The 15,905-nt window shown below is 47.2% G+C and overlaps 1 protein-coding gene across 5 annotated transcripts in view; it reads right to left on the reverse strand.

Annotated features, from left to right (window-relative positions):
• The window catches only part of ATXN7L1 (ataxin 7 like 1), a 256,387-nt gene that overhangs the window by 160,613 nt on the left and 79,869 nt on the right, over positions 1-15,905 (reverse strand). For all 5 annotated transcript variants that reach the window (XM_040260795.1, XM_040260794.1, XM_040260793.1 and 2 more), the window contains exon 3: positions 646-750. In XM_040260795.1, coding sequence (XP_040116729.1) covers positions 646-750 — 105 coding nt within the window. The remainder of the gene's footprint in view (positions 1-645; positions 751-15,905) is intronic.

The raw sequence follows: 15,905 nt of genomic DNA on the forward strand, positions 1-15,905 counted from the left end.
CAGCTTAAGTCACTTCCTACCCTCAGGTTAGTAACTCTTTATCTGCTCTTAGGGGAGCAACCGTGTGGACGTTAGCTGTGGCGTGCCCAAGACACTGGCAGTGAAGGAGGCCAGCGTTTGCTGTGGAACTGCTGAGGGGTTTCACACCAAGGATGTAAAGATAGAGGGAAAGCAAGTTCCCAAACATGCCTGTTTCCTTTTCCTTTTTATTTTAAACAAGCAGGATTCTTGGAAGAGGAGAAGCTGAACTCGTGGCTTTGTTTGCATTTCCTGGGGGTTGGCACCCCAGTGGCCCCCACGGTGGGCTGCCCTGGCCCCTTTCTCTCTCTCGGAAGAACCGAACATCTGGCTGTGAGGCTGCAGGAGTGGCTCCTTGAGCCACTGCTGTCCCTCCCCTTTGTCACCTGCAAAGACCACTATCCATCTACCTAAACATGGGACGTTTTCTGTCTGGTGCCCCCACAGCACCGAACATTTTGGCAGGAGGGCTACCCCTGACTACCCCTAAGGCAGTCGGCCTGGAAGCCGAGGCAGAACCCCAGAGGGATTCACCCAGGGCCTTGGGCTCAGACAGACCCAGGGCCAAACCACAGGGCAGGGCTCCTCTCGAATGTTGGACATCGGCCAGTGCAGGAGTCCACTTACCGCAGTGGGACTGGAAGACCTGCGGCTTGACGACCTGGTTACAGGCGCTGCACACCACGAGGTAGAAGTCGTCGTGTGCTGGGTAGTGGCCAAACAAGTGCATATCTGTGGGGGGAAAGGAAAACAGGTTGTTTTGAAAAAGCAACCAAGTCTTAGAAGGTGGACGGTTTCTTCTTGGAATGTCCTCCAGGGCAGGTTTTCAAACAAGACCGGCAGAAAGGCAATCATCTTTAGAAAAGGGCACGCAGCTTGTCCAAATGCAGCTCCTTACTCTCAGAGAAGCCCATGCCTCCAAGAATCCCTCCTCATTTCTCTTGCAAATGGATGGCTACCACTGATGGCTTAGCCTGTGGCATTTGGGCTGCCCGGAATCACATGCCACAGGAAGTCACTCTGTCCTGAAAGAGGGCCCCAGGGTTCACTGGGACCCAATGAGGCTCCAGTTATTTTAGGATGAGGGGGAAGTTCACCCAAACCCATTTCAGCATAAGCAGAGGCCTCTCTGGTATGTGACAGGGTAAGAAGGGCTGGAGAGAGAAAAAGGAGTCATCCTGGTTTCGGCAGCTGCCTGGGTACCCCCATCACCTGCACAAGATGCCAGGGTAAAAGCAAGTGTCCAGACAAGTGGCTTGCTGGTTGCCATCATTATCCATTCTTTACTTGGCAAATATTTACTGAGTGCCTAAGTGTGCTGGGCACCAACCGTGCTGGGGGCCAGGGCTGACTGGTGAACAAGAACAAGAGCCCTACTCTGCTGGAGCATAAAAGAGAAGCACTGACCAGATTCACACAGGTCATCCTGAGGGTGTAACTGTGGTACCCACTGAGGAGAGGAGGAACAGGGTCCCATGAAAGCATGTGGCAGGCTGACCTAACCCTGACTGAAGCATTAGAGAGGCTTTCCCGAGGAGGGATTAGAGAAAGAAAAGGTCAGGGGAGAGAGGAAGAAGTTTCAGGTCCACCATGGAAGGAGATTCTGTGTTGGAGGAAGCTCTTGGCTGAAACAGAAGAACAAGAAGGGAGCCCGGAAGGTGTAAGCTTTGTGGATCAACATGGAGAATACCCATGGACAGAGGAGCCCGGAGGACTATAGTCCACAGGATTGCAAAGAGTCATATATGACTGAGCGACTAACACACACACACGCACATAGATTTTGAACCTGACTTTAGGAACAATGGGAAGCTACTGAAGGTTTTTAAGCAAAGTGGTGACAGAATCAAATACATACTGTTGGAAGATCAGGTATGTGGTCTATGAGACACAACAGCATACATATGTCCACACAAAAACCTGTTCATGCATGGCCTTTGTAGCATTACTCATAAAAGCCCAAGGGTGGAAGCAACCCAGTTCAGTTCAGTCGCTCAGTCGCATCTGACTCTTCATGACCCCAAGGACCACAGCACGGTAGGCCTCCCTGTCCATCACCAACTCCCGGAGTCTACTCAAACTCATCTCCATTGAGTCGGTGATGCCATCCAACCATCTCATCCTCTGTCATCTTCTCCTCCCACTTTCAATCCTTCCCAGCATCAGAGTCTTTTCTAATGAGTCAGCTCTTTGCATCAGGTGGCCAAAGTATTGGAGTTTTGGCTTCAACATCAGTCCTTCCAATGAACACTCAGGACTGATCTCTTTTAGGATGGACTGGTTCGATCTCCCTTGTCCCTTTGGACAAGGGACTCTCAAGAGTCTTCTCCAACACCACAGTTCAAAAGCATCAATTCTTTGGGGCTCAGCTTTCTTTATAGTCCAACTCTCACATCCATACATGACTACTGGAAAAACCATGGCCTTGACTAGACGGACCTTTGTTTGTGAAGTAATGTCTCTGCTTCTTAATATGCTGTCTAGGTTGCTCATAACTTTCTTTCCAAGGAGTAAGCGTCTTTTAATTTCATGGCTGCAATCAACATCTGCAGTGATTTTGGATCCCCCCAAAATAAAGTCAGCCACTGTTTCCACTGTTCCCCATCTATTTGCCATGAAGTGATGGGACCAGATGCCATGATCTTAGTTTTCTGAATGTTGAGCTTTAAGCCAACTTTTTCACTCTTCTCTTTCACTTTCATCAAGAGGCTCTTTAGTTCTTCTTCACTTTCTGCCATAAGGGTGACATCATTTGCATATCTGAGGTTATTGATATTTCTCCTGGCAATCTTGATTTGAGATTGTGCTTCATCCAGCCCAGAGTTTCTCATGATGTACTCTGCATATAAGTTAAATAAGCAGGGTGACAAGATACAGCCTTGATATACTCCTTTTCCTATTTGGAACCAGTCTGTTGTTCCATGTCCAGTTCTAACTGTTCTTCCTGATCTGCATACAGATTTCTCAAGAGGCAGGTCAGGTAGTCTGGTATTCCCATCTCTTTCAGAATTTTCCACAGTTTATTGTGATCCACACAGTCAAAGGCTTTGGCATAGTCAATAAAGCAGAAATAGATGTTTTTCTGGAACTCTTGCTTTATCGATGATCCAGCGGATGTTGGCAATTTGATCTCTGGTTCCTCCCCCTTTTCTAAAACCAGCTTGAACATCTGGAAGTTCACATACTGTTGAAGCCTGGCTTGGAGAATTTTGAGCATTACTTTACTAGAGTGTGAGATGAGTGCAATTGTGTGGTAGTTTGAGCATTCTTTGGCATTGCCTTTCTTTGGGATTGGAATGAAAACTGACCTTTTCCAGTCCTGTGGCCACTGCTGAGTTTTCCAAATTTGCTGGCATATTGAGTGCAGCACTTTCACAGCATCATCTTTTAGGATTTGAAACAGCTCAACTGGAATTCCATCACCTCCACTAGCTTTGTTCTTAGTGATGCTTCCTAAGGCCCACTTGACTTCACATTCCAGGATATCTGGCTCTAGGTGAGTGATCACACCATCATGATCATCTGGGTCATGAAGATATTTTTTGTATAGTTCTTCTGTATATTCTTGCCACCTCTTCTTAATATCTTCTGCTTCTGTTAGGTCCATACCATTTCTGTCCTTTATCGAGCCCATCTTTGTGTGAAATATTTCCTTGGTATCTCTAATTTTCTTGAAAAGATCTTTAGTCTTTCCCATTCTATTGTTTTCCTCTATTTCTTTACACTGATCACTGAGGAAGGTTTTCTTATCTCTCCTTGCTATTCTTTGGAACTCTATATTCAAATGGGTATATCTTTCCTTTTCTCCTTTGCTTTTCGCTTCTCTTCTTCTCACAGCTATTTGTAAGGCCTCCTCAGACAGCCATTTTGCCTTTTCGCATTTCTTTTTCTTGGGGATGGTGTTGATCCCTGTCTCCTGTACAAGGTCATGAACCTCTGTCCATAGTTCATCAGGCACTCTATCAGATCTAGTCCCTTGAATCTATTTCTCACTTCCAATGTATAATTCTAAGGGATTTGATTTAGGTCATACCTGAATGGTCTAGTGGTTTTCCCTACTTTCTTCAATTTAAGTCTGAATTTGGCAATAAGGAGTTCATGATCAGAGCCACAGTGAGCTCCCAGTCTTGTTTTTGCTGACTGTATAGAGCTTCTCTATCTTTAGCTGCAAAGAATATAATGAATCTATTTCGGTATTGACCACCTGGTGATGTCCATGTGTAGAGTCTTCTCTTGTTGGAAGAGGGTGTTTGCTATGACTAGTGCGTTCTCTTGGCAAAATTCTGTTAGCCTTTGCCCTGCTTCATTCTGTACTCCAAGGCCAAATTTGCCTGTTACTGCAGGTGTTTCTTGACTTCCTACTGTTGCATTCCAGTCCCCTATAATGAAAACGACATCTTTTTTGGGTGATAGTTGTAAAAGGTCTTGCAGGTCTTCATAGAACTGCTCAGCTTCTTCAGTATTACTGGTCAGAGCATAGACTTGGATTCCTGTGATACTGAATGGTTTGCCTTGGAAATGAATAGAGATCATTCTGTCATTTTTGAGATTGCATCCAAGTACTGCATTTTGGACTCTTTTGTTGACTATGATGGCTACTCCATTTCTTCTAAGGGATTCTTGCCCACAGTAGTAGATATAATGGTCATCTGAGTTAAATTCAGCCATTCCAGTCCATTTTAGTTTGCTGATTCCTAGAATGTCGAAGCAACCCTGACACCCATCAACTGTTGAATGCATAGGTGAAATGTGATATATTCAAACAATGGGATATTATTTGGCCATAAAAAGACGTGAAGTGCTAATGCCTGCTATAATATGTGTGCATGCATATTCAATTACATCAGTCCTGTCCCACTCTCTGCGACTCTATGGACTGAGCTTCCAGGCTTCTCTGTCCACGGGACTCTCCAGGCAAGAATGCTGGAGTGGGTTGCCATACCCTCCTCCAGGGGATCTTCCCAACCCAGAGATCCAATTCACATCTCCCGTGTCTTTTACATTGGCAGGCTGATTCTCTACCCACTGAACCACCTGGGAAACCCCACTACAAATATGGATGAACCTTAAAAACATATGCTAAGTGAAAGAAGCCAGTCATAAAAGGCCACATATTATATGATCCCCTTTATATGAACCGTCCAGAAGAGGCAAAGCCACAGACAGACAGAGGAGATTAGTGCTTGCCTTGGGCCGGGGGGCCTGGAGGGAACTGGAGGAGAACTGCTAAAGGTTTACAGGTTTCTTTTGCAGATGATACAAACATTCCCAGATTGATAGTGGTGATGGTTGCACAAAGCTGTGAATATATTACAAGCCACTGAATTGTAGGCTTTAAATGGATAAACTGTATGATACATGAATCATATCTCAGTAAAGATGGGGTGGGAGGTAGGGAGATCAGTTTGGAGGAAACCAGTGGTCAGAGCCTCCTCGTGGGCCGCTGGGTAGAGATAGAGCCCTGAAGGGCACTCTGCCTGCCTCTCCTTAGCTGACCAGCTCCAGGACCACTGAGAGCAGGCTGGACAGGTGGAAATAAAAGACACAGCCTTCATGAAAGTGCTTTGCCTCACACATCTGAGTTTCCTCTCCACCCCCACCAGGCCCTCATTTTCTAGACTCAACCTGTGTTTTTACCGAAAACCATCAGACAAACCATGTTTCTCCTAGCTGCAGGGGGAGGCCACAGAGAAGCTGAATTCCTCCTGTTGTCAGGACGGCTCATTTATAACCCAACACATGCTTCCAGTGCAGCCAGATACTTAGAAGGAAATGGAATCGACACATTGGTCACATGGCCAGGAGCCAAGACCCCTGCTCCAGGGGAGGCTGGACCAGAAGGGTGAGATGGGCCCTCACTGGTGCGAGGACCCCACGCGCCCGTGGCAGGATGCGGGCCAGGCTGGGGCGCAGGCGCACTGAGTCTCTGCAGCATCTGTGGCTCCAGGCGCGGCCGGCCATTTCCCCTCTAGGACTCGCCTCTGTTTCCACTCTGACTAAGACGTTACCGGAGGGGAGCGTTATTAGTCAGTGCCTGGTAGGCGGAGGCCTGTGACAAGAGAGGCTGAGAGAGAACCCAGCTGTGACAGAGGCCCAGGCGGGGCCCACACAGCAGCCGGTACCCTAGCTTCAGAGCCTCCCAGCATTTGGAGGACACTCCCAGTCCCACACTGCTGACACCACTCTTGCTCTACTTTCAACTTACAGAATATTTTTATAATATATATTCTTTTTAAAAAAATAACAAAAGTGATACATGTGTTTTGAAGATACATTTGAAAAATACAGAAAAGCCAGAAGAAATAAAAAAAAAATCACTGGCAGCCTTTATTAACACTTTGCATCTCATTTAGATTTAGTCACATTTTCTATCCAGGAACATGTGAAACCAGGAGCTGGCAAGGGCTAAAACATTTATTTATTCAACAGCATTTCCTGGGCTGCCTTACAGTCTTTCTGCAATAGATCAGGCTATAAGGGAATGAAAGAAATGCATTAATTTAAAAAACAAAAAAAGCATTCGCAAACTTGCCTGAGCACCTACTCTGTGCCAGAAACTGAGTGCAGTAAGGGAGGCTGAGAGGTAGGGTGTGGGGAACCCGGCTCTTGACCTTTGTCACGGGCCCCGCTGACCTGTCCAAGGTCCGTCAGGCCTCTGGCTGCTGTTCCACTTCAGCATTCCTTCAGGAAGCTGTGGAGCCCCCGCTCCCCCGCCACTCTCCCACACCTCTGGGTCGAGAGTTGAAGGTAAACGTCAGGCTGGGCAAAGCCTGGCCACCCTGAGGGTGTCCTACTCTGGGCCCTTCACGTCACTGGGGCTGTTCTTGGTTCCCTGCAGGGCAGTTTCAACTGTGTCTGCTTAGAGTATGTCTCCCGTGGAAACTGAGAGGACCTGCTGGCCTGCTTGCATACTCCTTAGTGATCGGACCTCAGAATCTCCTCAACAGGCTTCCTAGGTTCTGAGAGTCTGCTAGATGGGAACAAGATAAAGCCTGTGGCTTCTCAGAAGACCACCACTTCCAGGGGCCAGGCCATTTTGGTCAGTGTGTTGTCCGCTTGGGGATGAGGGAGGAAGGCCAGGGAGCACTGGAAATCACTATGCCTGGCATCATGTTGGATATACTATTAATTAACTCTCCCTCTCAATTTACCACTCAAACAGAACTTTCAGCACACAGTTAAAAATGGTGGTGTGTTGATGTGGGCTTGTACCAGCTTTTGAGAGCCAACTTTGAAAGTCTCCCAACGTGTTCCGTGAGATCAAGGAGGTAGCTTAAAATCAGACCTCATGGAGTATTTACACTATGGAAAGGGGCACTACAGATCAAGTTTTTTCTTTTTTTCAGCAAGCCACATTGTTAAACATTTACCAGCGTACCACTGAACAAAGATGGGGAAAAAAAGGCAAAAGTGAAACCACCTGTAATGACACCCTCTCGGGATAACCACTGTTAGCATGTTAAGATACATCCTTCTAGACTTTGCTATCTGATAACATTATCTTAGGTAATCCTCATAATTAACCCACAAAGTTGCCATCATTCCACTTTCCAGGCAAGGAAACAAAGCTAAGAGATCCCATGAGTGATCTGTAAACAGGATGAGACCCCTGCTCTATAGTCCACGCTTTTCATAAGAAAAGGCCTTTCATAAGAGCAAGATCCCATTTTAAAAATGAAGAAAACAGTTTGATGGATGGACGGCTTGCAAAGAGGACCAACAGGCTCTGAGGAACCTTTGGCATTTGCACAGGCCTGGGGTCAGAAGGAGGGATTTTGAGCACAGTGCCCTTTGCTGTGTAACCTCAGGGAAGGTGCCCAACCTTTCTGAGCAACTGTTTCCTCATCCATAAAATGGGGCTTGCATTTCTTGCCTCATGGAGTTGCTGTGAAGGCTTGTAAAATTTTCCTGGCCTTTTATTTTCTTCCTCCAGGGCTTTGGGAAAGAGTGTAGAGAAAGCTTTACTCAAGGTCTTCTCCTCTATTTTTCAAAACTAATTCCTTCTCCCTCCAGTAGGAGAGTCTTTGCTCCAGGCAGCACATTCTTTGACTCTTCTTCAGGACCATTCACAGCTGACCTACTGAGGAAACTGCAAGGTCCCTCAGACCTGTAGAATTCCCTCTACGTGCACGGCACCATCACACACATGTGTGGACAGATGAGGGTTGCAAGCCACTGGCAGGGTTCTCTCTAGGCAGTGGTCAGGCCCCAGGAAAACATGCACAAAGATGATGGGACTTTGCTCATCACAGTGTTCAGTTATTTCCCCATGTTGAATTATCTCCCTACCACAAATCCATGCCTGTCTGTTTTGTTCCATTTTGTCCCTGAAAATGAATCAACTGTTGATCAGATACATCAGAAAGCACCACCATGGCACTGTCACAGAAGTGATCTTAATTATCCTCCTGGTCTGATCATTGGCAGGGTGAGAGCAAGATCCATAGCTTCATTTTGCAGATGGGGAAACAAGTATACTCTTGATTCTAGGTAAGTATTTTTTGGTTTTTCACCCCAACCCATTATACACATATGTGCTGTGCTAAGTTACTTTAGTCATGTCTGACTCTCTGCGACCCCATGGACTGTAGCCCGCCAGGCTTCTCTGTCCATGGGACTTTCCAGGCAGGAATACTGGAGTGGGTTGACATTTCCTCCTTCAGGAGATCTTCTTGACCCAGGGATCGAACCGGCAACTCTTAGTTCTCCTGCATTGGCAGGTGGGTTCCTTACTACTAGCGCCACCTGGGAGACCCCCATACACATATACATACCTGTTTTATCTATCTGTCCATCCATCATCTATCAAATACGTACATTACACTCTCATATGTTCTGGTCTACTCATTTCTTTTAATTTTATTCTATTTCATTAAAAAACATGCTGAATTCTTGAAATTAATTTCATAATCCTTTAATGGGTCACAACTCAAAGTTTGAAAATCACTCTTCAAGGCAATCCAGTGAGTTAGGGGTTGAGCTGAACCTGAGAGTTAACTGGGCGTTTACAGAGGTCAGAGCTGGTCCTCAGTGCTTACCTGGGAGTCTGAGGCCATGAACTGAATTGTTAGTGCCAGTTATACGCTGCAGCTCACAGGAGCTGATTGTATTTATTCCTGAGTCTGCATTCAGTGAGGCGTGTCTGTGGCCTGAATCAGCCAAGGTGAGAGTATTTACACCATGGGAATCAGCATCCATTACAAACCAGGGCTGCTTCTCTTGGAGAGCCGGCTGTGAAAACACTCACCAGCACACCACTGACTGGCATCTACTCTGGCATCACTCTTCCCTGGATCAATTTCCCTAGTTATTGAAATGGAGGGAATTATATTTGTCATCTACCACACTGGATGCTGAAAGGCTTCTGTGAATTTGGAGGAAATTAATATGTTAATATAAAATTATGATGGTATTGACCATTAGCCCCAAAACATATGCACAACAGAGACAGGTAAACATACTGATCACTTTCTGTATTAAATGAGCACAAAAAGGCTATAACTTGTTCAGCTCTGGTGGTGATAAGGGGGCTGAGGACGGGGGAGTGGTGATGAGGGAGTGGAGAATTAAGTTCTTTTCAATGTCTGACAATATAATGCTTACTCTTTAAGGGTTATTCCTGGAGCTTATTCACAGATGAGGCTCAGACTATCAAATTAATGCCACTTATACATGGATCTTGCCAACTAAGGTCCATCTAGTCAAGGCTATGGTTTTTCCTGTGGTCACGTATGGATGTGAGAGTTGGACTGTGAAGAAGGCTGAGCGCCGAAGAATTGATGCTTTTGAACTGTGGTGTTGGAGAGGACTCTTGAGAGTCCCTTGGACTGCAAGGAGATCCAACCAGTCCATTCTGAAGGAGATCAGCCCTGGGATTTCTTTGGAAGGAATGATGCTGAAGCTGAAACTCCAGTACTTTGGCCACTCATGCGAAGAGTTGACTCATTGGAAAAGACTCTGATGCTGGGAGGGATTGGGGGCAGGAGGAGAAGGGGACAACAGAGGATGAGATGGCTGGATGGCATCACGGACTCGATGGATGTGAGTCTGAGTGAACTCTGGGAGATGGTGATGCACAGGGAGGCCTGGCGTGCTGTGATTCATGGGGTCGCAAAGAGTTGGACACGACTGAGTGACTGAACTGAACTGAACTGAACTGATACATGGATCACACACAGGTTATTCTCAGTGGCTTCCCTGGTGGCTGAGATGGTAAAGAATCCGTCTGCTATGTGGGAGACCTGGGTTCGACCTCTGGGCTGGGAAGATCCCCTGGAGAAGGAAATGGCTACCCACTCCAGTATTCTTACCTGGAGAATCCCATGGACAGAGGAATCCAGCAGGCCCTAGTCCATGGGGTCGCAAAGCGTCAGACACAACTGAGCAACTTTCACTTTCACTTATAGCAAGCAGTCCTTTACTTTTTCTCTTCCTTAACTTCTGGTGGAATTCTCATCTGTGTAAGTCGACTGACAATGGCAGTGATGTTACCAACTTCCTGGCATCCTGGGTCTGCCTCCCGACAGCGCTTAGGTTCCCCACAGGTCTTTTCTGGCTCCCACAGCTTCACCTCCCCACCCACTCCTCAGCTTCGGCCCCCTCCTACTCCCAGATGGCAGAGGAGGAGATGGAAGGCACAGAGCCCAGCTCGGCAGCAAGAAGAGACACAGTTTAAGACACCAGAACAGTTGCTACAAAGGTAGAAAAGTAACTAATTTCCTGGTGTAGTTAGTGACCCATTTCTTAAGTCAATACTGAAAAAGAAATTGGCAGGACTTGCCTGGTGGTCCAGTGCCTAAAACTCCAAGCTCCCAATGCAGAAGGCCCAGGTTACATCCCTGGTCAGAGAATTAGATCCCACAAACAGCAACTAAGAGTTTGCATGCCACAACTAAAGATCCTGCATGTCGCAACAAAGACCTGGTACAGCCAAATAAATAAACAAATAAATTTAAAAAAAGAAAGAAAGAAATTGGCAGAATAGGAGGAGCAGCATTTTATAAATGGCCTTCTGAGGGAACAAGTCAGACAAGTAAAGTTGTGTATAAATTTTCCTTTATACCAAGTATTCACTTAGTGAAAATGGCTGAAGTAAAGGAAAAGGCAGGGTGACATGTCCAATTAGCTATTTGTACAGGATTTGTTTCTATGATGGGAAGACAACTGGTTTTGTGGCTGCAAGATCACACTAGATTCTGTGCACTTTTGAATTTGCCCCTGGAACCTTCCAAAGCTCAAGACCTGGGTATTACAAAGCAACAACTGGTGAGAGTTCAAAAGATAAAACACTTAAGAAAGAGGGATTCCTTCCTTTTCCAAGTGGGAAGGCCAAGTTAAGCAAAGGCTGCACACAGAAGCAGCTAGAAGCAGGCTGGCTTTGAAGGCCGGGGGCTGGAGGGGGTGGGCAGCTTCGGCAGTGATGCCTGCACTCGCTCAGAAGATCCCACAGTAGTGAAAAGGAAGACAGCAAAGTAGACAACTTTGAATTTTAATTTCTTGAAAAAAAAAAAAAAAAAAGCCCCAGAAAATGGCCTCTGGTTTCCCCCAAAGTCTTTTTCAGGGTTCTGAAACTACCCTGGTTGCTATAGAAATCATGAAAATGTCAAGGTAGCATATGACTCTAGTATAACAATAGTTTCATATACTTTAAAAGTTAAGTTTCCTTTTGAACTGACTCTAAGAAAACACAACATAATGGAAAAAACAGATTATGTGATTTCAACACACTGAATCTTTTGCAGGAAGGTAAGTGTGAGCCTCGGCCCGTGGTGGGTAATGGAATGGATCCACAGACTGTGATGGGAACTATGGATGTGACAGCCTTGTGATGATGACTGGAGAGCCAGTGCCGCAGGACTCCCTTGGAAAACTACCAAAAAGATGAACTTGGCTGGGAGTGGTTTTGATTTGTGGGCTTCCAATTACATAAACTCAAGACAGGAGATTATTGGGAAGAACAGCAACTGTGATTCAAGGACACACATGGCTGCCTCCAAGTGGATTCACATTTAGCAGAGATGCCACTCAGGAGAAGTACCTTTCATGGTGGGAGAAGCTGGTCCTAAATGCTTTACTTTCTCCCATTAATCTTAATATGCTCATTATCCAGTTTTTATTAATGTGTCTTTTCTCTCTGCTAGTAGAGTTTTCAGCTGCATTTTAATCACTTATGTCAAATAGAAAGTGTGAGGCGGGGAGAACTTTTCTCCTTTGCTCTCATGGCTGCGTGATTCTGTGTGTCCCTCAACTCCAAACTCTCCTTATAGTCACAGAACAAAATAACTTGGGGGCCTTCAAAGCAGTGACCTCTGACCTGACACCTGCCACTCTCCCAGCAGAGTATTGAACTTCCCTTGAGGAAACTTTCAACAACAACAAAAAATGCAGTCACTTTCCATTTTTCAGATTTCTGAAAACTCACGGCCTGACTGAAAGCTTCAAAAACAATGAAATCTGGAAACGGAAACTGAAACAGGAGGACCAGAAAAGCAAGCAGTGCGCAGTGCCGGCCAGCTTGCAGCATCGAGGAGGGTGGGTGCAGGTGGCAGGCAGGCACAGGGCCTTCTCTTACAAACCAAGGACTCAAAAGCCCCAGTCTCTTCTCGCTGAGGCTGGGCCACAAGGCACATCCTGGCAAGGCTGGAGCCAGGAGCGGGGCCCACAGCAGGTAGAAGCTCCCTACTCTGCTGCCTGAACTGACCCCTCCCAATCCCAGCCCCAAACTCCACCCCTGCTCCCGCTTCTCTCACCCCCACCCTGCAAACCCCAGCCAGCCCACATGGCCATGAAAGACAGCCCATCCCTCCCTCCGCAGGAGGAGGGCCTTTACAGACATGCTTTCATGGGGTATCAAGGCCAGCAGGCTGCACAGGGGCCTGGAGTTGGGGGGATCCCCCAGACCAACCCCTCCCCCCAGGCTCCCCTTCAGCTCCCACTCATACCCTGAAACAAAACGAAGGAAGGGAGACAGTATGAGGCTGGACCTGGGACGTGATCTGAACCAGGAGTTGAGAACAAAAACCACGAGAGGTGAGCCTGCTCAAATGTGGTGCCTGAGAGCAGGGCTCTGGAGTCAGGCAGCCTTGCGTTCAAATTCTGACCCTGCTGTTTGGCCCGATAACCCCCTCTAAGCTTTTGTTTTCTCATCAGGGGTAAAATGACATGTTTGTGAAGAGGCTGGTACAAAGTAAGGATGTAGAGTCTCCAACTCACCCATCCACTCCTCTGGGAAGACTCCTTTGATGTGCCTGGAGGGGAGGCAGGGTCTCCCTCCTCCCCTTCCTCCCAGCCCTCAGCAATATGACCAGAGTTTTCTTAAGGCTGTACTGGAGTCACTGGATTACACCCCTCTCACCAGACTGGGATCTTCTTATAGAAATCATGACTTAGAAATGTCCTTAGCCAAACAGTCTGATGCATGGTAGCCACTTACTAAACATTAATAAGCTAACAAGGCTGAAGTTCTGAAGAAGTTGATTTACTTCCCATATTCCTTCATTTTCTCTTCTGTCAAAGGGGCAAGTTGTAAATGACAATAAGTTGTCCTAACATCCATGCTGCTACCTAAGATCATGAGGTTAACAATCACATCTATTTGTTCATTCCTGAAGCTCTTTTGAAGACAAGTGCTGAAGCTAGGAAGGAGGCATGGGGGGGTGGCCACTGCTGTGTTGTCGTTCAGTTGCTAAGTCATGTCCCGCCCTCTGTGACTCCATGGACTGCACCCCACCAGGCTCCTCCCGGAGTTTGCTCTTGAGTCAATGATGTCATCCAACCATCGTATCCCCTACAATGTGTAGAGTGGCAGTGCCTATCCCCACCATCCTAGGCTCATGAAGGCTGGCTCCTTCCTTCTCCAACAAACCACCCCACCCACAGCGATGGCCCCCCCAAAGACAGAGTTTGGGATGGGCTCAGGGGTGCTCCCTCACCCTGGGGACATCAGGAAAGTAGGTGACACAGGGCCTCAAAGCTCCAGACTCCTCCCACCCTCCTCGTTTCAGGTCTGGATCAGACAGCAGCCAGGCTCAGCCCAAGGCACAAGAAGCCATCTAAGCCCAGCCTGGTAGAGGATCTGAGTGGCTGCTGGGCAGTGAAGACCCTGGTGGCCAAGAGAACCACAGCACAAAGGGTTCCCCTGTGCCTACTCCTGGCTTAGGCTTCAATGCCAACAACTGTGGCCCCTAAAAATGTTCCCAGGGATGTCAAGTCAGCCCTAGTTCTCTCTCTCGAGCAGCTGCAGGGCACCTAGGCTCCTCCCTGTCCAGCAAACTTGTCTGTTGTTTCAGCCTGGCAGGCTGCTGGCTTCTGGCCTGACCTCCCCACCTCTGGCCCAAAAGATAGATGAGGAACGTGTAACCATTTTGGTGGGATGCTGAGTCCTGAAAAGGTAACCTGGCTAAAGCACTTCTCATAGCAAGGGGTGCTTGGGCTTACAGATAAGCTGCATGGAGGGGACACCCCCATTAGTCCCTCACGAAGTCAGCCCCCATGCCCTGGCCCAGCCAGGGAGAAGTTCTGTATCAGGAACAGGATGGGTACAGCATGTTCAACAAGGACCTGGAAGTAAAGACTGTTTACGGGTGTGCCAAGTCACTTCAGTCATGTCTGACTCTTTGTGACCCTATATAGGTTGTGGCCTGCCAGGCTCCTCTGTCCATGGGAGACATTCTTCTCCAGCCATGAATACTGGAGTGGGTTGCTGTGCCCTCCTCCAGGGGATCTTCCTGACCTAGGGATCGAACTTGTATCTCTTAGGTCTCCTGCTCTGGCAGGCAGGTTCTTTACCACTAGCACCACCTGGGAAGCCCCAAAGACTGTTTAGTTCACTGCAATTCAATTAGAGAGAGAAGAGAAGCATCAACATATTGGGGAAAATTCTAGTCCTTCCCTGGGCTTTCCTGCCTAGTGACACTTAAAGACCAGACAAGTGGAGGTGCGTACGATGCTCTGGAAAGGCCACATGTCACCACAGGCTCCCTTCCCTCCCAGGTTCTCCTGCCTGAGTCACTTACAAGCTTAAATGCTCACTTAAATCTTTATGCTCATGTTATTGTCCACTTGAGAACTACAGTTAAGATAATATTTGTTTTCATAAAATCCGGAGGCCTCCCTGGGCTTTTTCCCTCAAGACTTCTTCAGCAGGCCTTGCTTTGTTTCTGTGGAATAGGCTTTTCCTCTCCTGGGCCTCCCTCACCAGAGAATGTTAACAGCTTGAGTGTGTAAAGCTGGTTTCCAGAGAATTTAGGGGTGACTCCTTCCATCTCCATCCCGGGGCCTCTCCAGGGTCCAGGTCGGGTCTCCGGCCACAGTCTATAATGTCTTCCCTCTTCCCACCCCCATCCAAGAGAGATCTGAGTGACGGGGAGGTAGGTACCATATTTCAGGGAAGAAACAGTGGGTTTGGGGATGAGGAAGTGATGCTGTTCCTTTTAAGACATGTTATGGTCAAAGAAAATTTCCAGATTGAATAGAACAATGCTGTTAAGAACAACTTAAATGGGTCAAGGGAAATCAATGAAAACACTTCCTCTCCTGTCTTTTAGAATAGGATGGTCCACTTCCTTGTTGTGGCAAGCTGAGTCTGGAGGACGGACTAACTCATTCCTTAGTTTCCTTCCAGCTCCTCAGTTAGGATGGCTGGTCCATCAGGGAGTGTGTCAGTAGACGAATGGGGGAGGGTGCCACACCCACGTTACAAGGGAAATCCCTGGAAAAGGCAAAGAGAGCATAAACTCTGAGTGGTTTACTTTTAAGAGGAGTTAGTGAAGGCTGACTATCTATCTTACTACCCACCTACTCACAGAGATGGTATCTATACAGAGGATAGCATCTATCACTTCTATCAATCATCTAGCTTGACAAGAACCTACTGTATAGCACAGGGA

This window comes from Oryx dammah, unplaced genomic scaffold (assembly GCF_014754425.2).
Source record: "Oryx dammah isolate SB20612 unplaced genomic scaffold, SCBI_Odam_1.1 HiC_scaffold_18, whole genome shotgun sequence".
In the NCBI taxonomy this organism is placed as follows: domain Eukaryota; kingdom Metazoa; phylum Chordata; class Mammalia; order Artiodactyla; family Bovidae; genus Oryx; species Oryx dammah.